This window comes from Rousettus aegyptiacus, unplaced genomic scaffold, assembly GCF_014176215.1.
Source record: "Rousettus aegyptiacus isolate mRouAeg1 unplaced genomic scaffold, mRouAeg1.p scaffold_m13_p_12, whole genome shotgun sequence".
Taxonomy (NCBI): Eukaryota; Metazoa; Chordata; class Mammalia; order Chiroptera; family Pteropodidae; genus Rousettus; species Rousettus aegyptiacus.
Window position 1 is genome coordinate 39,993,714 of NW_023416287.1, and position 22,003 is coordinate 40,015,716.

The window sequence follows — 22,003 nt, forward strand, 5'->3', positions numbered from 1 at the left end:
GAACTCTAACTAAGGATATAAAGAAGCCATGTCAAGACTGGTAGGAGGGATGGAGATGCAGCATGAATTGGCCCCATACCCACACGTGGTTGTTAAGAATCTGGAGGGATATCTCAGCTGCAGAGGTCGCCCCTAAGGAGGGAGGAGTCGCAGCCCCACACCAGGCATCATAGCCCGGAGCACCAGTGCTGGGAAAGAGAAATCCCCACAATACCTGGCTATGAAAACCAGTGGGGATTCCATCCATGTGAGACGAAGGGCTGCCGCAGACGTCCCCTTAAAGTGCTCACATACAAACTCACTCACAAATACTCACACTCAGCTCTGGTGAAGGAACAACAGCTCAACAAATCCCAGGGATATATGGGGAGGATGTGAATTATCTGGCTTCAGGGGAAGGGCTGGAAGGGCAGCTTTTTCTGGGAGGTGCTGTCATTCCTTTGTTGAGCCTTCCCCCACACAGCTGGCAGGAAGAGGTGGGTGCCATATCCGAAGCCATCAGCCTGGCTAACACTGCTTTACTAGCCCCACCCTAGTGCTTCCCTGAGAACATGCCACACTCAACCCATGCACCAGCCCGAATCTCTTTAAGGGGCTGATCCTCACAAATGGCCAGCTGGCCTTGATCCATTCTGTGGACTTTTCCAAAATCTCTCAAAGGTCTACAGTCCCCAAATAAGCAGTAGCTGAACTTGGTGTGCCCTGTACCTCTTGCTAAGCAGCCCCAAGCCTGGCACTAGTAGTAGCCAGCCTCAGTTCACGGTATAACCAATCCCAGGTGCCTCCAGACCCAGCATAGACAGCAGTCAATTGCAGATCACTTTGTAGCTCCTACTTTGTAGCTCTGGGCCAGATACAGGCAGTGGCTGACCTTGGCCTGCAACAGAGCTCCCCCCTGAGAGGCCCCAAAACCAATATACCAGGTGGACAGCCTCAGGCCACACCAAAGCACCATTCAATTAGTGCCACAAATGACATACCCAAAGGGTAGACTCAGCAGGTACCATAGCCCTGCTAGGGTGAATCTTGCTTTGTAGGGTCAGCCCCTATATAACAGCTTGTTCCCTGTTGTCATGGCCAATCGTCACAGCCAGTTAGCCTGAGGTCCAATCCCACCCACTGATGTGCCAATGGCAATCAAGGGTCAACTACAGTAGGAGGGCACATACAACCCACACAAGGGACTCATCTGGAGCACCTGGCTCAGGTGAACATGGGAGACTGCACTACTGGGCCCTACAGGACACCTACTACCTAAGACCACTCTGCCAAGACTGGGAGATGTAGAAGATCTACCTGGTACATAGAAACAAACACAGGGAGGGAGCCAAAATGAAACAAACATGTCTCAAATGAAAGAAAAGGAAAAAAACGCCAGAAAAAGAACTAAACGAAATGAAGAAGCAATCTAATAGATACAGAGTTCAAAATACTTGTTATAAAGATGCTCAATGAACTCAGGGGAAGAGTAGACGATCCCAGTGAGAACTTCAACAAAGAGATAGAAAACAAAAAAGAACCAGTCAGAAGTGAAAATTACAATAACTGAAATGAAGAATATATTAGGTAGAATCAATAGGTTAAATGAAGCAGAGGACCACATCCGTTATTTGGAAGACAAGGTAGAGTACACCCAATCGGAACAGCAAAAAGAAAAAAGAATTAAAAAATTTTTTTGAGGATAATATAAGGGACCTCTGGGACAACATCAAATGTAACAACGTTCACATCATAGGAGTACCAGAAGGAGAAAAGAGAGCAAAGAATTGAAAACCTATTTGAAGAAATAATGATGGAAACTTTCTTAACCTGGGGAAGGAAATAGACACGTGAGCCCTGGAAGTGCAGAGAGTCCCAAACAAGATGAACCCAAAGGAGCCACACCAAGATCTCATAATTAAAATGCCAAAGGTTAAAGACAAAGAGAATCTTAAAAGCAGCAAGAGAAAAGCAATTAGTTAGCTACAAGGGAGCTCCCATAAGACTGTCAGCTGATTTCTCAACAGAAATTTTGCTGGCCAGAAGGGATTGGCATGAAATAGTCAAAGATGAAAATCAGAGACCTACAACCAAGATTACTCTACCAGCGAAGTTATTTAGGATCAGAGGAGAGATTAAAAGCTTCCCAGAGAGGAAAAAACTAAAGGAGTTCATCACCACCAAACCAATATTATAAGAAATGTTAAAGGGACTCTTTAAGAAGAAATAAAAAATAAAAAATATAAATAAGAAATCACAGAGAAAAATTTACAAAGGCAAACACATAAAAACAGTGGATCATTCAACACTAAAGCTAGTTCAAAGGTTAAAAGGCAAAATTAGGACATCATGTGTGATTACAATAGTTAACTAAGGGATACACACACACACACACACACACACACAAAAGAAATGAAAAATAATGATAAAAACACAAACATGGAGGAGGTGAGTAAAATGGTAATGATTTTTGAATGTTAGAACATAAGCGAAGAACAACTTAAAATAGACTACTATACACATAGCCTGGTATATGAAGCACATGGTAACCATAAATCAAAAATTTACAAAAGATATACAAGAAATCAAGAGAAAGGATTCCAAACAGAACACTGCAGAAAATCATTAATACACAAGAGAGGGGAGCAAAAGAATAAGAAAGATCCAGAGAACTACAAAAATAATCAGAAAACAACAAAATGGCAATAACCACATACTATCAATAATCACTTTAAATGTAATTGGATTAAACGCTTCCATCAAAAAGTCTAATGAATGAAGAAGTGATGTATATACACAAATATATGTACATACAATGGAATATTACTTGGCCATGAATAAGAATGAAATCTTAACCATTTGTGACAGCATGGATACACCTAATGGGTATTATGTTAGTGAAATAAATCAGAGAGAGACAAATACCATATGATTTCACTTTTATGTGGAATAAAAAAACCAAAATGAACAAACAAAGGAAATTTACAGAGACAAACTGATGGTCGCTAGATGGGAGGAGTATTGGGAGACTGGTGGAAAAAGGTGAAGGGATTAAGAATTATTAATTGACAATTACAAAATAGTCACAGTAATGTAAAGTACAGCTTAGGGAATATAGTTAATACTGTAGTAACTATATGTGGTGTCAAGTGGGTGCAAGACTTATCAGGGGAATCACTTTGTAAGATATATAAATGTCTAACCACTATGCTGTATTCCTGAAACTAATATAATACTGTATGTAAACTGTAATTGAAAAAAAAATAAAAAATTTTTTTGCATGAAATATCTAATTTTTCCAAACTCCATTTGTTGAAAAGACTTTTTCACATTGAATTACGTTGGGACTTTTGTGAGCATCAGTTGACTGTAAACACTGTAGTAAGATACGAAATTGAAAAACAAAAGCCCTCAAATTTTATTTTATTTTTTCAAGATTGTTTGGCTGTCCTGAGTCCTTTGTACTTGCTTATACATTTTAGGATCTGTTTGTCAACTTCTGTAAAAATATTGTTTGGTAGGGTTTGTTGAATCTATAGATTATTTTGGGAAAATTGCCATTTTAACAATTTGATGTCTTTCATTCAGTGAATATGAAATTTCATTTATTTAGATCTTTTAAAAATTTTTCTCAGCAATGCTTAGTACTTTTAGTGTACAAGTCTTACATTTCTTAAATTTATTCCCAGGTAGTTTATTCTTTTTGATGCTCTTATGAATGGATTCTTTATTGCTAGTATGTAGAACTACAATGGATTTTTGTATATTGATCTTGTATTCTGCAACCTTAATTCTAGTAGGTTCCCACCCCCCTTAGGATTTTATGTAGGTGGGGTCATGCTGTCTCCAAATAAAGACAGTTTTATTTCCTTTTTAATCTTGATTCCTTTTTTTTTTTTTTTTTCCCATTTTTTGCCTTAATGCATTGGCTAGAATCTCCAGTACAGTATTGTATAGAAGTGTTGAAAGTGAATGTCTTTGCCTTGCTGTTTTACTTAGGGAGAAAATATTCAGTCTACCACCATTAAGTATGTTAGTTACAGGTTTTTCATAGGTGCCCTTTATTATATTGATGATTTTATCTCCCCACCTCTTTCTCTCTGTCGTTTGATCTTATTTTTTTCTTTTGTAAGCTCTCGGAGGGTAAAGACTGTATTATTTATTATAGTGGCTGGCTCATTATAATATGGACTGTATGCTGTATTAATGAACTGATGATCCTTCTTTTACCTAAGCTGGTGATCTAGCGGCAGCTGTGTATGAGAACCTTACTCTTCTACTTCTTAAAATTCCAAAGCTTTAATACAGACTCATTCCATTTATTTGTATGTAGCAAACTTCCTTTTCCACCTTGCTGTTGTCTAATGATAAGCTTCTTGAATGTCTCAGCATGAATGTTGATGCTCCTTATATTGTTTTACATTACAGCCTTCATCTTAATAGACTGCTTAAAGGCAGTGTGGTGAACAAAAGAACACAGAAGACTTGGCCTTGAGCCCTCTCACTCAGAGTGATAAGTCTCTTTCCTTTTGTGCAAGATGGTGGTATGGTACAGCACCTCCATGTACCTGTTAGCTAGGTACCTCAAAGGAGTTGGATCATAAATCCTTCCCATTCTTCCCCAAATTTAATGGTCTACCTGGCCGATCATTTGGGTGAGTGTAGTTGATGGGGCCGCAACAGGAAATGCCAACTTGGAAAGCCAGGAATGGACTTGTTCTCTACACCTTTCCAGTGAATGGTGTCTATGGATCTCGATGTCGGGTCCAGCAAACATTGCTCAAATACAGACCATGTGCCAGTCCCTGGGCTAGTTGATTTTCCAGGTGTTACTCTCTTTGTGCTCCCAAACATCACATCTTCTGACACATGGTGAAGTATGGTAAAGTATCAGAAAACAAAGCAGGGCTCATTCTTTAGGTAAGCAGAACACTTTTGGTCCTCCACCTTTCCCCCTTCAGCTACTGAGGAGTGGAGAATCATTTTAAAGACAGGATGGTATGAAGGCCCGGATGCCTGCATGTAGAGTCTCCCTTGGTGCTCTCATTCATTTGGTTCAGGGATTCCCAGAATCACTCTGTATGAAGAGGACAGTAACTGCTGGCTGCAACTTTTAAGGGGTTATTTGAACATTTTAAAAATGTTCTCTTAATAGTCCTACAATGTAACCTGTAACAAAATTTTCACCATACCTTCTGACTTCATTATGTAATCCTTAAATACGATGAAATTCCTTCATAATACTCCTTAATTATACTGGAGTATAGTGCTGAAGGTTTTTCTGTGTAAAAGGTTAATCTATAAAGTAATATAATAAGGAGAGTTGTTAACTTTAACTCTTACTAAGTTCATCTCATGTCATTTCCCTCATTTGGGAGGTTAAGATGCCACACTGGAAGCATCGTTGATCCTGTAGGTTTCAAGTGCCACCTTTTCCACCTCTTCAAAGGAGATTGCTGCATACTCTCCTACAGCAGCTCTGGTTTCTAAGATTAAATCCGCCATCTTTGCTGTTTCTATGTGGCTGGTAGAGGCTTCAGAATATTCCCTAGTTCAGCCCTCTTTCCCTTCTGCACCCCGTCCCTGGCCATTCTCTTTCATCCTCATTCATGAATTGATGCGTTACTGTATTCTAAATATCCAGCCCAGAGCTGTCCAGAACACCGCTGGCCATGTTGCGTACATGTTGCATGGATGCATATAACTCACTATGCCCAGTAGAACTTACCTGTGTCCCCTCCTCTGCCTTCTAGAAATGATTTCCTAGGTTGTGAATGGCTCTATCCATCCAGACCCTCATCCAGAAATCTGGATCCTCATTCCTTTTTTTCTATACATTTAATGACACATCTTGAGTTTTCCCTTCCAACTGTTTCTGTTTTATTCTCTCTTCTTTATCCTTACTACTCCTTATCTTAGTTCCGAACCACTCCATCTTATAAATTGTTCTTTCTCTCAGTAGGCTTGCCTCCCACAGAGCTATACCTCCTGTTGCTAGCAGGGTGATTTTTTTTAAAGATAAATTTTACTTCTGAACAGGTTTCAGGCAAATGGTAATAAAATTCAGACAGTTCAAAGAGAGGCACACAGGGAAAAAGAACATCTCTCTTCCACCTTGTTGGTCAGTCCTGCTCTCAGAGGTAGCCCCTGTTACCAGCTTGCGTCAGTGATTGTTTAGAGTTAACACTGATTGCGGTACTCCCTTCCCTTCCTTACATGTTTCCTGTTGCTTCGAGGTTAAAGGCAGATTCCCAGGCCTGGCTTCCCTCCATGTGCTGCCGCCACTTTCTGCCTCTCACCGCATGTCCTGGAATGGAAGACACTTGTGCTTGCTATACTCTAAGCTATTTTATGCTATGTTCCTGTGATGCTAGTGTCCTCAGTCTGCAGTATTTTCTCTCCCTTTGGCTAAATTCTCTTTCCTCAGGACCAATTTGGAAATGTTCCCTTCTGAAAGGTGCCTTTCATGATGTCATTGCCCCACCTCTTGAGGGTCACCATCCTGAGTCCTGTGGACTCTGTGCTCACCTCCCCTTGCTTACTTCTCTGGGCAGAGATGATCTCTTCCTCTTTTATTCCTTTACTACCTCATGAGCAGGAGCCACCTGTTTGTCTCTCTGTCCTCAGCACCTAGCTCAGAGCTGGGCACAAGTCAGCAAAATTTTAAGCCACTGGCTCAGTTTTTCTTTCCCAACACTGTAAGTCCAGAAACTTGGTGGTATTAATTTATTTGAATTAATTGCCAACATTTACAAATTGGAAACTTTACATAAATGTAATTTTTAGCTTTTTTGGGGAAAAAATTGAGTCTGGTTCACATTCCCATATGGCAAAACTTTCCCATATGGAGTTATGAGGTAGCTGGTGGGAGGCATATACCCTCACCACTGTCCTCAGCACATTGTCCTTACACTTTTTTTTCCCTACCAGGCCCATTTTATTCATTTTTTGTCACCTGCCTGACGCATGTTGGCATTTGTGTTTGCCATGCTTGGTATAGGAAGTCTCTAAGGGCTCTTCGGCTGACATTCTGGGATTTGAATCTGTAGTGAGCAGCCGGTGGATCTAATTTCAGCTCATCAAAGACTGAAGGACTAGTGAACAAAATCTCCAAGGCAACAGCCTCAGGCAAGGAGAAGAGTCTTTTTAGGCTCACAGGATTGGATAATACCTCTGTGGGGATTGGGGTATCTGGGCACCAGGGGGCATTGACAGACCTGACTCCCTGCAAACCTGTTCTGGAAACTGCCCTGGGTGCTCAGCCTGACTGAAGGACCCCTAGGCCCAGCTGGGATTGAGCAGTGAGCTGCAGTTTATCTTCTGGTACCCAGTGGGTCCTCAGAAAATGGTGCCTTGAGTGCCCGCAGCTGTGGCCATGCAGGCCTGGTTTGCTGCTGACTCACCACAGAACCTTGGGCAAGCTGCTTCTCTGCACCACACCTTCTCCATTCTTGCATGAGGAGTACACCTCTTCTGCTTATGAGTGAACCGATGCTGCAAACTCATTTGTTGAACATCAGAGCACTCATTAATGCAAAAAATCATGCTTAGGAAGCTGCCTGCACATTGCTACTTCTCAAATATGTCTAGATGAATAACATTTTAAGACTAAAAAGTGCTAATTTTCATATTGACACTCTCCTAATTTAAGTAGGCTGTTTTATGAGTGCATACATAAATGCTCCCCCTTCCACCCCTTATCCTGGGGCTCATTAAAGCACCATAAATGGGAGGAAATGTGACTTGCACATATTTTCATTTTTCTCCAATTGGCTCTTCCATGAGCATGGTTATTTGTCACCTCAGAGTGACTCTCTGTTACTGCCTTCACTTGTGCAAGTATCACTGTTGGTACCCAGGCTTTGGATGGGCATCTTGGCCCCAGCACTTATGATCGTGGGTGAATGGTTTCACCTCCCTGACTCCAACTTCTTCATCTTTAAAATAGGAGTGCACCTAGCCTGGGGCATGGGGTGTCAGATGTGCTCAGCGAATATTAGGTCTTTTTGTTGTTGTTATTTTTTTTGTTATTTTTAAATAGGAGGCTCTGCCATCACCCTAGGGTTTTTGTGCCTCTGTTGCAGCTATGAGCTTTGTGCCCCCTTCTGGAATATGGGGACATTACATCATCTCCGGTCTGCCCCTCAGCACTTCGATGCCAGGGATTTCCTAATTTTTTTCTCCACATGCAGCCTCTTGCAGCCACTTGTGTAATCTATTTGCCTGTGGAACAGAGCTGCTTAGATCAACTTTGATACTGCACACACACTTAGAGAATCATTTTTGGCTCAGTGTTGACACCTCCGTCTCCAGTTAGCCAGACTTGGGCCTTGCTATCGTCTTTCTCTCATGTTTTCCTCTAAGACTTTTTCTTCTTGCAAAATGCATCTTATTTTTAAATGCCAACTGTTCATAATTTCTCATGAATCCTTTCAGGCTTTTCTAAGCCTCCATATAAAAGCATAATCTCCCTTTTTAATAGTACACATGAGATCATACTGTATATACCGCTCTGCAAATTGCTTCTTTCAGTTTCCCGGTGTATCTGGTCAGCTGCCAGGTCTTCAGTCATTTCACTTCCTAGGTGTCTCTTGCATCCATCCCCTCCCCTCACTCCTGCAGCGATTATATTTCGGTCATCTTACTCCTGAAGTGTACTGTTGTCGTAGCAACTCTGCCTCCAGCCCCGCAACCTCAGCCCCTCTTCCTGCTTTGCCAAGCTATTTTATACAAGGTGAAGATCTGACAGAGTTGCTGTTCAGAAACCACTGGTGGCTTCCAGTTGACTGCAGAATAAATTGCATCCTCCTTACCTTTTTATTCAAGGCCATCACTGAAAGGAACCCTCCAGCCATCCACAATTTGATTTTCTTCACGGGTCTGTGCTCTGTCAGGCAGAACTTCGGACTTCTCCGAGTGCCTTCTCTCTGTGCCTTTGTGCCTGCCCTTTCCCTCTACTCTTACCCCTCTCTGCAGTCATCTGTTCGGGGTCAACTTGGGTCACCTCCCTTCTAGCTGGAACTTAGGGTTCCTTCATTAGAACTTCTTGGCATGTTAGTTGAGGTTCTCATACCTGCCAGCTTAGCAGCTTATGTCCTCTGTGTGAGTTTGTCTTACCCACCCTTATGGTGGACCATAAGGTCTTTGAGTATCAAGCTCTTGGCCATTATATCTTCACATGCTTCATTGCACTCGTGTGGTGTTATGGACCTGTGCCTTTAATAAATATTTGTTTAGTTCATGTGTTTAACAAATATTCGAGCACTTCCAATGTGCCGGGCACTTTCTAGGCACTGAAGATAACAGCAAGAGGAAGAGTCCCCACTCCCATGGAGCTTATATTCTGGTGAGACTGTCAACAAGCAAGTGATCAAATGTTAGTTATGTCTGGTGGTTAACAAGTGCTGTGAAGCAAAATAAAGCAGAGGAAGGGAGAGAAAGAATGATGGGAGGGTCGCGACTTAGATAGGGTCATCCAGAGAATGCAGGAAGTGTTTTTTTGTGTTTGAGCCTATTTGTGACTCAGTTGGTATTCTCTGGCTTCCATGAGCAAATCTGACTCCTGCCGTTTGCTACTTTGGCTTTTGTGGTAGCTGTTTCTTCCAGGGGCCTCTCACACTCTTAAGTTAGCTTCGCAAATACATCTCCCCTCGCTCTTGTCCTTGGAGTTAGCATCCTATTGTCCTACAGCAGACTGGACAGTGGTTAAGAAGATAGGCAGTCTGGCTTGCAGTCTACGAGTGTCATGGCCTTGGCAAGCGCTTTACCCTTTCTGTGCCTTGGTTTCCTCAACTGGAAGCTGGGCATTGCATTGTAAGGATTAATGAGGTGGTCTCTGCATAGTGAGTGCTGAGTGCACATAACTAGTTTAATAGGAGGGTGTTGCAGCTTATATTTATTATGACTCTGACCGTCTCCATTATACTGGGTCAATGGGACACTGCTCACTCTTATCATGCTTCTTCCATTTGGTACTGGATCATACCCACTTGCATTTTTTATGGCTGCACCCTTCTCCAGCCTTTTAGTCATGTGGTGGCCACACACCTTATGCATAGACCTGTCTGGGTTAATAAGGAAATTACTTGCCTCTAAAATCAGTTACTTTTGGGCGAGGGACACATTTGGTTGCGGTCATGGTGATCATTAGGAAGCTGGGTCTCGATTCCCGGCTGTATTTGATAAGATGGAAGTGGTGAGGTCTCCGCACATGCATGACTTCGATTGGGGCCTGACTTTGGTAGTTTGTGGCCTGCCCACCTGCATTCTTGGCACTTGTGGGCTAGGCTGTCAGCTGGAGAGGGGAAGAGAGAGTCACTTCTTGGGCTCCACATTGTCATTGGAGACCTGTGGAGGTGCCAACCAAGGCCCCCTTTTTTGGAGTCCTGTATTACTACTCCACACTGAGGGCGGGAGGTCAGAGCTGGAGAGCACTTTGAAAAAGACCTTCCCAATTTAATTTTGGACACATTGTGCATGTCAAACCCTTAGAACAGTGCTCAGTTTATAAGTATGTGGTAAATGTTACCAACTGTTATTACAGTAGGCCCCCTTATCCATTTAATATTTTTGGACCACAGTTTCAGTTACTGGCAGTCAGCTGTGGTCCAAAAATATTAAATGGAAAACTCCAGAAATGAACAACTCATACATTTTAAATTAGCTTATAAGTTAAACTTTGTCATAGGTATATATGTATAGGGAAAACAGTGTATATATATAGGGTTCAGTACTATCCACAGTTTCAGGCATCCACTGGGGGTCTTGGAATGACGTATCCCTTGCAGATAAGGGGCAACTACTGTATTATTGATTAGTTCATGTATTTTTATGTACCCAGTGTATGTCTGGTATGGATTATACTTAGTATGTGTATAGTGCTTTGCACTTTCACATAATAGCTAATATTGGTTTTTAATTTGTGCCAACTGCTTTATGTAGATTGCTTCACTTAATCCTCATGACAGTTCTGTAGTCTATATACCATTAATTGTTTTAGTCTCACAAGTAAAGAAACTGACTTAGAGATAAGAAGTCCCTGGCCAAGGTATGTAGCTAGTAAACAGCTTGGTTGAGATTCAAACCCAGGCCTACCTGACCCTAAAGTACTTAATTCCTGAGCTGTATCACAGGGGTCCTCGTTTTGTAGGTGTGATGGGTGATGCTCAGAGAAGCTAAAGAACTGGGTCAGGGCCACATGGCTGGAATACAGGTAGTGCTCTTCTTTCCTTGCTCTGCTCCGGATATGGCCTTCTATCCTCTGCCCACATAGGACTATATCTGGCCAACTCTGATGGCACAGTGGCCAGTGCCTCAGGGCCTCTGGCACTGAGTTCTCAGACCTGTCTGGCTCTGGAGAACTCCATTCTGGTTCTGTTGGTACAGGACGCACTGCCCAGGTGGTGTTTATTCTCACATGACTACTGTGTGTATATGTATATTTGCTGCTTAAAAATATTACTTGCTGTATTTTGTAGCAACATTAAAAAGTATTACAAATCTTCTGCCAACAAGAAGCCTGCCAATGCCTTCCTCAGCCCCTCACTCACTGAGTAGTATTGTTCTGATGATGCCACCTGGGCTGTGACTAGGAAATCAGAGCTTGTGGTTCACCTGTGTAAAACACCACCCTAGTTGCTGTTGCCATTGGATCAATTTGAGTTTCCTACTTTCCTTTGCCAAGGCTTGCCTTTGCCTTTGCCTGCTTCTCTGGCCTGATTGTCGGTCCCATTCTTCTCACACACTGGCTTTCTGTAAGGTTCTTGGCCATGCTAGCTTCAGTTCTCAGAATTTTCACTTATCCTTTCTTCTGCTTGGAACTAGATCATTTTCTCCTGGATCTCAAGACATAAATATAGAGGTGGGAGTTTTAACATTAGTGTCATTTCCTCTTTTTATGGCAATTCCATTGTATAGATATAGTACACTTTACTTATCCATTCATCAGTTGATAAACATTTGGGTTGTTTCCACTTTTTGGCTATTACGGATAATATTGATATGAACATTCATGTACAAAATTTTGTGTGGACATATATTTTCATTTCTCTTGAGTAGATACCTAGGAGTGGAATTGCTGTATCACATGGTAAATCTGTGTTTAACCTTTTGAGGAACTTCCAGACTGTTTTCCACAGTGACTGTACTATTTTAAGTTGCCATCAGCGATGTATGGTGGCTCTGATTTCTTCACATCCTTGTTAACATTTGCTGTTATCTGACTTTTTGATTATAACCATCATAGTGGGTGTGAATCTCATGGTTTGAATTTGCATTTCTCTAATGACTAGTGATATTGAGCATCTTTTCATTCGCTTATTGGCAATTTGTATATCTTCTTTGGAGAAATATACATTCAGATCCTTTGCCCTTTTTTAACTGGGTTATTTTTCTTGGAATTATTAGGCTGTGGGAATTTTTTATATATTCTAGATACATATCCCTTATCAGATATATGATTTGCAAATATCTTCTCCCATCCGGGTTGTCTTTTGGTACACAGTCTGGATTGCGATGATGTTCCGTATATTTTGATGAAGTTCAGTATATTAGTTTTTTCTTCGATTACTCATGCTTTTGGTGTCAAATCTATGAATCCACTGCCAAAGCCAAGATCATAAATATTTATGCCTGGATTTTCTCCTAAGAATTTCATTGTTTTAGCTTATACATCTAGGTGTCTGATCCTTTTTGAGTTAGACTTTGTATATGGTATGAGGTAGGTGTTCAACTTCATTCTTTTGCATATGGAAATCTAGTTGTATCAGCACCATTTGTCAAAGAGACTATTCTTTCTCTATTAATTGTCTTGGCACCTATGTCAATCAATTGATCATAAGTATATAGGTTTATTTTTAGATTCTCAATATTATGTTCCATTGCTGTATAAACTTAGTCTTTTCTTGTCCTATGTCATTAGTTAGCTATTTGATTTGCATCGATCTTAAATATTAGAGGGGCTCAATTATTATATTATTATTATTATTGTTATTATAATCGTTAGTTGGTAAAAAAATGTTCATCGTAAAAAATTAAAATGTGGAAGTGCCAAAAGTGGAAGTCCTGACCCAGCTGCTCCTGCCCTCACTTGCAGGACTTAGCCTTTGTGAGTGTAGCCTTGTAGACTTTCACCTCTGAATGGATATGCATAATTGTGTGTATGCATGTTAGTGAAAACTCAAATGTATATTCATATTTGTGAATGTACATATGTGTATATTGACATATTTATATTTGTATGTCTGTCTGTATTTTTATAATTCATATATCTCTTTTTATAAAATTGATATATATAGAGCATTCTATGACTTTACAAAATGAGCAGTGTATCTCGTATATCCTTCCATGATAGTTACATGTTTTACCACATTCTTTCTTAATGGTTCCATAATATTTCTGGAATAGAAGGTATACATCATCAATTTTTAAACAGTTTCCCATTGTTGCATATTTATGCTGTTTTCTTTTCCTTTTTTTCTTCTTTTTTTTCTTTTTTCTTTTTTCTTTTTCTTTTTCTTTCTTTTTTTTTTTTTTGCTATTCCAATGCTGCTGTGTACATATGGGAGCACTTTCTCAGCTAGATACCTGGAAGTAGAATTGCTGATCATGGCTTTTGTCTTAAAGTTATTTTTAATGTTTTTCCCTCAACTCTGCTTTACGATGCCTTGCACATATTAGGCACTTAATAAATATTTACTGAAGTGAACGCTTAAGGGTTTTCATTCTGGATTTATCCCTAGCTTGCTATTTCATTTCAGTAAACTGTTTTATGACACCCTCATGCCTATTTCACTTCCTCTAAGTTATCCAGTCTTCATTAGAGGGAACTGAGGTAAAATGAGTGAAGCACATTGTGATTGTTTGCTATATGTGTGGCACTGCGGGATATACAGAGGTAAGTAAGAGGAAGCCCCAGCTGTCGAGTTATTTAAAAACCATCAGGATGAGGCAAATAGGATGTGTAGTATTTGGTAGACACACATATGTTCTAATGGGAGCTTTTAGGGAGAGAACTTGGGTGCTATCAGGGAGGAGCCCATGAAGGAGGGGACCCTGAGATGCTCTTAAAGGAAAGGCAAGATTTGGGAAGGTGGAGGTGTACCAGGGTGGAGGGCTGCTGGCGGTTCTTGGCAGAGGAACAGCATAGTGTACTCAAGGGGTGAGAAAAATGATAACTCGGGTTCCACTGTGTGTGCAGGGAGCATCAGGAGATGAAGCTGGAGAGCTAAACAGAAGACCTGATGTGGTTGGCCCAGAATCAAAACAGGGGTTTGGCCCTAACCTGGGAGGCACTGGGCCATCATGAGAGGTTTTTGAGTGGAATTATATTATTGGAATTGGCTTGAGGAAGTGGCGTCAATGGTCAACCTGGGACATGGGTTAAGGGGATCTTTGTTTTGAGAGGTTTCTGTGATATAACTTTCCCCCTCTTTTCCTATCCCTCAATTCTTCCCTTAGCTGTCTGAAAATGTGGTTAACCGCATGAAGGATTCCAGCCAGCCTTCCAAAGGGGGCCAGCTGACTTTTCCTCCTGCTCCTTCACATTCCACATTCGGCACCTCTAAAGACCCCGAGAAAGGTACGGTGGGTTGTAACAATTCTGTGGAGAGCGGGAGTAGAGTGTGAAAGGAATGGCAAACCATGTTACTGTCAGAACATGTTTGACAGCTAATGTAGCTCCTGTTTGTTTCTGGGTGATGTAAACAACTCCTTTCTGATAACTGCTTTTCTGGAGAGTGTGGCTTTGATGCATGAAAGATACTCTCTGGTATACTGAGAACAGCATAGGTTAGTTAGAGCCTCTCTGATTGGGGCAGGACTATTTTCCTTTACTATTTTAGTTTCTCTATATGTGAAAAATGAAGCAAAAGGGTTTAGCTTGACAATTCCATTAAGAAGTTGTTCTTAAGGATCCATGAGTGAAGAAGTATAACCATTACTGTTGGTATAATCCAAAGAATGATAGGGATTTATGTGAATTGGGTCGATTAGGGGGAATTGAGTCAATGACTTTGGTGTCAACCTCAGCATCTCTAACCTAACCCTCACATTCTGGTCCTGGCCTGGCTCTTGGACAGTTCTCTCTGGGCTTCTAGGAGGACCTGCCACCCTGCACTGTCTGTGAGTTCCTCTTCCTGTACCCATGCTGGGCTCAAAGCTGATTTGTTTTCTACTCTTTTGTGTATGAAGAAAGTTGTGCTTGTCTCCAAATAACCACTTTCAGCAAACACAAAGGAACAAAAAAGTTTAAGAAAGGCAGTCTAAGATACAAAAATGTTAAGATATTACATGCTAGAAAAGTTTTGTGCAGCTGCTATTCTACTTGATAAATACTTGTTTGTGAGACTCTGAGTCATAGCTATCCCTGTAACTCGATGTTTTTTTTCAGTGATTAACATGGAGGAACCATGGCACTGTGGAGTATAAACTCCATCTCACTGTTCACTATATTGTGAGTGGTCTTGCATTAGAGTTGTCTTATCTGCCAGTCTTCCCTGTTAGGTTTTATCTGCCAATCTTCCCTGTTATGGAAGGCAGGCGCTATATCCTGTCCACTCAGCATTTATTGAAAGCTTGCCAGGGATCAGGACATGTGCTTTGTGCTGGCACACAGTGACAGGTAGACAGGGATGCCTCTCTCGTGGCACACACAGCTCTAGTTAAGGAGCCAAATGTATAACTCCATAGGTTACACGTTTCATGGATATTGTAACACTCGGAGCATGCCCAAGATCCAAGATAGCACAGAGGAGAGAGTGACTCATTATTTTAGGGTGAGGCTCCAAGGGGAGATGACGTTTGAACTGGATTTCGAAAGATAGAGCAGTGGTAGATGGGGCAGTTCAGGCATGGTGAACAGCATCAGCCGAGGTTCAGAGGTGGCACAGCGTGGCCTGTTTGGGGACCTAGAAGCAGTTTGCTATCTCCGGAGTACAAAGTAGAAGGAAAGGGGAGATGTCAGGACTGTGCTTAGAGGCCAAGCCTTGGAGACTTCCACACAATGGCCAGAGGGTTGGCTTCATCCTCATGGCCAGGGTGCTGGCCAGGCCTTCCATACCTTTCCTCCTGTGTTATCTGCCTCAGGGATTTCTGAGCATTTGAGCGAATCAGCACTTGGATTTGGATCCACCACGAAATCTTTCTCAATATCTATCAGGTATTTATCAGATGGCTAGCTCCCATGGTCTCCCTAGCTGACTGATGAGGTCAAATGGGCCTAACTTAACCCAGGGCACTTCAGTAAGCTGCATTAACTGGTGAGAGGGAGAACTGATGAAAAAAGCAAAAATTGCCAAAATATATTGTACACACATCAGTTTCAGCTCTGGGAGATAAAAGAAGTACTCGATTCAGTTTTGGGAAGTTTCAGCAGTTTAAGAAGCAAGAATAGCATCTCACTTGTCATTTGGTTTTAGTTATAATAAAGTTTTTTGCTGTTTAAATGACGTGAATGTTGAGTTTCTGAAAGCTGAAGAATAGTTAGCATAAATGGACTGTCTTGAGGTTGACTAATTTAAAAATATTTTTACTTTTAAAAGCAGTGTTTGCTTTTATTTTAGTGATGGAACAAATTAGAAAAAACAAGTAAAATTAAATCCTTATTTTATGCTACACCTCAAAATAAATGTCAGAGGAAATAAAAGATTTAAATGTAAGAATTGAAGCCATAAAAGTATAATGGTACATCAAAGTACAATAAGTAGACTCTCTAGGCATTACATCAAGGGAAGAAACCCTAAATTCTGAGGAAAAATGGGTAATGTAACTATTAGAAATTAGAGACAATTTAGATAAAAATTAATGAATGATAAATGGGAAATAGAACATGACAGAGTCTTGATAGTCTCCACATAGAAAATGTACAGAAATGGTCATAAACATGTGATGAGATTCTCAACTTCACCAATGATTAAAGATACATGTATTAAATTATGAGCATTATTACCAAGGGGGCAGGGAAATGGGCAGTATTATACACGAAAGATGGGAGTGTGGATTAGTGCCACATTCTCTACAATGAATAGATTTTTTTGTAGTAATTAAAAAGGAAAATTATATAAAAAGCAAAAATAAATAGGACAAATTACATCTCAGTAAAGCTGTTGTAAGTAAATAAGTAAGGACAGGGAACATAAATGTCAAAAAAAAAAACCCCAAAAAACAAAAAACTGGGCAACAGTATATTGTTTTTTATTCCCAGTTGAGAACCTGGCATGTTACTATGGAGCATTTAGGTGTGCCCTCCTCACAGGCTGGAGCGCCGCCTTGACCTTCTTCTGTGAGAGGGGTCTGAAAGTGCAAATCATAGGGTGAATACTTTTGGAAGTAACCCCCTGAAGGGTTGAGTGTTCAGCCTCTGAAATCATTATGCTTTAAAAGGTCTTGGGAGTGGAAGAGTAAATCCTCACATAGCCTTTCACAAAGCCTGGTTCTTTTATAATTTTGTGCAGTCTTAATCACTGCCTCCTTAGAAACTGATGATGATGTAGGAAATTTGGCCAAGGCCAGAGAAAAGTATGGAATTTTGGCTGACAGATGGTTTGGGAAGGATAAAGATTGAGAAAGAGAGGAGAACAAAACCTTCAGTATCACCATGTGGTGGAGAGTATATAGAAAGAATTGGATTTGCTCAGAAAGTTTATGATTATCAAAGGGTAGACCTACCTTAACAACTTCAAAAGCCAATAATAATAGAGGTGATACAGACAGGTTAAATGATATATAAAATAACATTAGTATGGGGTGTTTGCCTCATTCAGTACTAGAAATTCGTAGAATGGGGTACAAGATTTTAGGACCCTTCCCTCTCTTCCCCTCCCCATGTCAAAATCTACACCCTGGAGGCTGTCCTTTCAGTATGAAGCAGGGCAGCAGTCCCTCAGCTGTTCTTGGCCTGTGTTTAGGAGATAACCTAGCTTTCAAATCATCGTAGATTGAGTAGGGATGGATTTGGAACACTGTACTCAAGTAGCTCTGCCTGCTGCTAGCCCCATGCAATAAGTGGTCCTGGTACAGAATGAGGAAGCCAAAGGCTTTTGGGCCATCCCTCCTCAGACTGGCTCGATCAAGGATGTGTTCTTTGTCCATCTCTGGTGCGTTTTCATCTATGGTGATGCACTCCTGGGTTCCTTTGCCTTTGTTTGTCCTGAGGTGCTGCTGACAGGCCTTTTCTTTCAACCCTTTGCAGACTCTAAACTGCCCAGGTCAGAGTATGGTGGTGGCCATCAGCCCTCAAGGGTGGAGGAGGATCTCCTTAAGAGGTGAGCAAGAGTGCCCACTAAGTCAAATAATGAATGTATTTTCTAATGATGATGTAATATACCATTGTGTGATTATACCAGATTTTCTTTAACTTAATTTTTTTTGATTGTTGGACATTTCAGTTGTTTGCATTTTTTACACTATAATAAATAACACTGCTAAGAGCATTTTAGTATTAATAACTTTTTTTTTCTCTTTAGGTTATTTTACCAGGCAGAAAGCCCAGAAATAGGTCAAAGGTTAGGAACACAATCAGAAAGAAGAGTTACATATTCAAAACAAAGGGCTGCTGCTATCTAAAACCTTCAAGCATTTGAGTGGAGGCAGGGAAGTAGGGCTTCCCACCTTGCCTACCCACTTTGAAGGAGTGGCTAGAGCAGGGTTGAATCCCTGCCCTAAGAATCTCTCATTTGGCATGTGGCTGCCTGCTTCCTCACCTGGTAGTCAGCTCTCCTGTTCCTAATCTGTATTGTCATGGCTGAGAAAGTGTCACTGTATCCCCCTTGCCTTGGGGACTGTCACTGATGTCACTGAGGGGTTGGATGAGTGTGGGCTTTCGCAATACTCTCTCTGGTCAGCCTCAGAGTTCCACTGGCCCACAGATCCCAGTCCCCTGGCCAGCTGAAGTGAGTGCACAAACTTCTTGGCTACCTTCTCCTAGTCATTCTATCTGAACCTGCTTCTCTTGTCTTTCTTCTGGCACAGGTATAAACAGGAACAGGCCACAGTCCAGGATGAGCTGGTGAAGGCGGTATCGAGGGAAAGAGAGGCAGCTAGGAAGCACCAGAGTGCGTCCCTGCATGGGGGGAAGGGCAGCGTTGACCAGGAGAAGCAGAATTCAGCCTTGCTGGTGAGTGCAGATCTTCCTGAGCTTGCCTTTGGTGTTCTCGAAGCACAGGGAAGCAGAAGTCAGGCCTGAGACCTTATCTGTCCAAACCTTGGGGCTCAGCCTGCTCATCTGGTGTCCTCCAAATCACCTCTGTGGAAAGGCTGTCTTTCTAGTGACCAGGAACTTCGATTCTTCTAACCCTGCTCTGCCACTGATATGTTTCGCTGCCGGTGGCCTGTGTTTTCAGTCGCTGGGGACCTCAGGTCTATGCTGTAAAGGCTGTATTAGTCAAGGGCCTGGTCCTGCTTTGAAATTTGACAGTTCTAAGTTCTGTAGTGTTGTGTGTGCCAAGAGGGTATGAAGGAAGAGGACTGGGGCTTGGGGCCACACAATAAATGAGATGTAGAGCATCATTTCTAGGGTTAGGCAGCCTAAGTGTAAATCTTACCACCTGACTTGCTAGCGTGGGCACATCCTCTAATATCTCTTAGCCTTGGGTGAGGAGGATCAGGATATTTGCCCACAGTATCACCCAAGGGATCAGAGGAGGTAATATGTAACTGTGCAGGGCTTAGCGCTCCCTGACAGATCATGAACTTGGTGCAGTCTGTATTTCATATCATGAGAACTCTAGAAGTGCTCCCTGGAATCATCATGGACCCCAGTTCTTCTTCTACTCTGTCGTCCTCAGCATGCCAGGGCATCCTCAAGCCTGTTGTCCTCAAAGTTAAATGATGGCTACTACCACCCCCAAGTCTTGTGCAGGCCGGACAACAGTCAGCAAATGAAGAGAGGCTGTGCTGGTTCTGTCAGCAAGGAGAACGTCCATGGAAGTCTCCAGTAGAAATCCTCTTAATCTCATTGGCTTAAATTGCCCCATGTGCTCATGGCTAAGCCAGGTGTTGGCAGAGGGAATCGGGACAGCATCACTGACTGGAGCTATGACTCTTTTCTAGTCACATTTGGGAGGTAGGGGGTGGGCATACAGACAGAATTAGTACTGACAGTTAATACTAATTCTCCCGATCCCAGTGTCAGCTCCTCCCCCACATCCAAGGAATTCTCCACCACCAGCTAGATGTCCTATTATTCAACTAAGTGCTGACACTCTACCTAGAGGTAGCACCACATATCACAGGGTAAGGGCTTAGTCCCACAAGACTGCCACCCCCTGCCCACAGAGATGCCCATCAAAGTCCAGTGTTTCTGACCTACTGACTGTGAATCGGAAGTTTCCACGACTCCCTCCTGCAGTTTGATTAATTGGCTAGAGCAGCTCACAGGACTCAGAGAAACATGTTACTTACTAGATTATACTGGTTATTTTAAAGGATATAACTCAGGAACAGCCAATTGGAGATGCATAGGGCAAGATACTGGGAAAGGGCTCAGAACTTCCATGTTTTCCCCAGCATGTCACCCCAAATTTCCACATGTTCACCGACCAGAAGCTCTCTAAACCCAATCTTTTTGGGTTTTTACGAGGGCCTCATTAAATAGACATGACTATTTAATGGCCAAATAATTGGCCAATGACGATTGAACTCAACCTCCAGTCTCTCTCTCCTCCCCGGAGGTGGTGGGAGTAGGACTGGTAGTTTCAGCCCTCTCTAAATCACAGGTTGGCCCCACTGGCAGCCAGCTCCTATCCTTGGGTACTTTACACTGTCATCACTTAGGGAATGCCAAGGGTTTTTAGAGCTTTGTTCCAGTAACAGGGGCAGAAGATCGAACATTTATTTCTTATTTTAAATCATGATATCATGGCAAGAAGAGGGTGGGGGGCAGGAATGGCTGTAGCAGCATATAATAACATCTGCTTCAGAGCCCTGAGCTTGGACACCGGGAGCAACCTTGTCCTGTTTCAGGTGGGTGGCCTGGGCCAGCTGTGCTCCATAGAAGGAAGTTGGAGACAGTGTGAGATCACCACTCAGGACTGTACCTTCCCAGGAGGAGAAGGCCTCAGCAGAGATGTTCAGGGTGTGCAGTAGGCACATAAGGAATGTTGGTTGAAATAGGCCCTTTGGGAAATATGAACAATGTAGGATTCTTGCCTTTGGGAAATTTTCAATCTAGTAGGGAAGATGGATTTATACCAAAAACTTTGATAAAGGGCAAATTGGTTACATTAAATGTGAAATGGAGGTAAAGATAATATGCTTAGGAATGCAAAGGGAGTGGTGTCAACTGCTGGTGGAAGTCAAGGTGGCCTTGACTTTGTCAACGAAAGAGTGTCCAGCTTAGAGTTTATTTGAGCCAAACTGATGACAATTGCTTGGAAGCAAAATCTCAGTGGATTGAGAAAATGCTCCAGAGAATGGCAATTTTGCAGCTTATTTTATACATTAGCATCAAAGGAGGAGACTTAGGAGGGTTATGTGAAATCCATTGTTGATATATTAAGGGAAAAGGAGAAAGCAAAGTGAGGAAATCTCTGGGATTGGAAAAGTAAAACGAAGAGACATACTTCTTTTACATTGGTGGGTAAGGACAGTTAATAATAGTTACAGCATATAGAAATGGTATTCTGGGAACAAGATAACCATGAGTGGTTCTATGGGTTTGTGCTCTGGTGCAGTGTTTGTGCTCTGAGGGGTCTGGAAAAGATTACTTTGACATTCAAAGGGTATGTTATCTTAGATGCAAAAAAAGACAAATAGAGAGGCTCACTCAAGGTAAAGACTGACCTTTGTCTAGGACATGACTACCCATCATGACCTGCTTTGATCTGCTTTTCATTAGAAATTTTTATGTTCAGACCATCTCCTGTGGTTACTTTTGGTCTTTGAGTTTGTAAGGCCCACCCACCATGCAGGCCTCCCCGGAGCTTGTCAGGTTTAGTATGTGGCCCCTTTTTTGTTTCCAGCTTCAGCCTTGAGAGATGTAGAGCCCCCAGGCAGAGGGATAGCTAGGCTGAGAGAGGCAGTTGTCAAG

The 22,003-nt window shown here is 42.0% G+C and overlaps 1 protein-coding gene across 9 annotated transcripts in view; it reads left to right on the forward strand.

Annotated features, from left to right (window-relative positions):
* CHCHD6 (coiled-coil-helix-coiled-coil-helix domain containing 6) overlaps positions 1 to 22,003 on the forward strand; it is a 232,545-nt gene that overhangs the window by 4,834 nt on the left and 205,708 nt on the right. For all 9 annotated transcript variants that reach the window (XR_001598932.2, XR_001598931.2, XM_016160523.2 and 6 more), the window contains exons 2-4: positions 14,437 to 14,557; positions 18,167 to 18,239; positions 18,946 to 19,090. Coding sequence is in view for 7 of the 9 variants with exons in the window: in XM_016160523.2 (XP_016016009.2) it covers positions 14,437 to 14,557; positions 18,167 to 18,239; positions 18,946 to 19,090 (339 nt within the window). In the remaining 2 variants the exon portion in view is untranslated. The remainder of the gene's footprint in view (positions 1 to 14,436; positions 14,558 to 18,166; positions 18,240 to 18,945; positions 19,091 to 22,003) is intronic.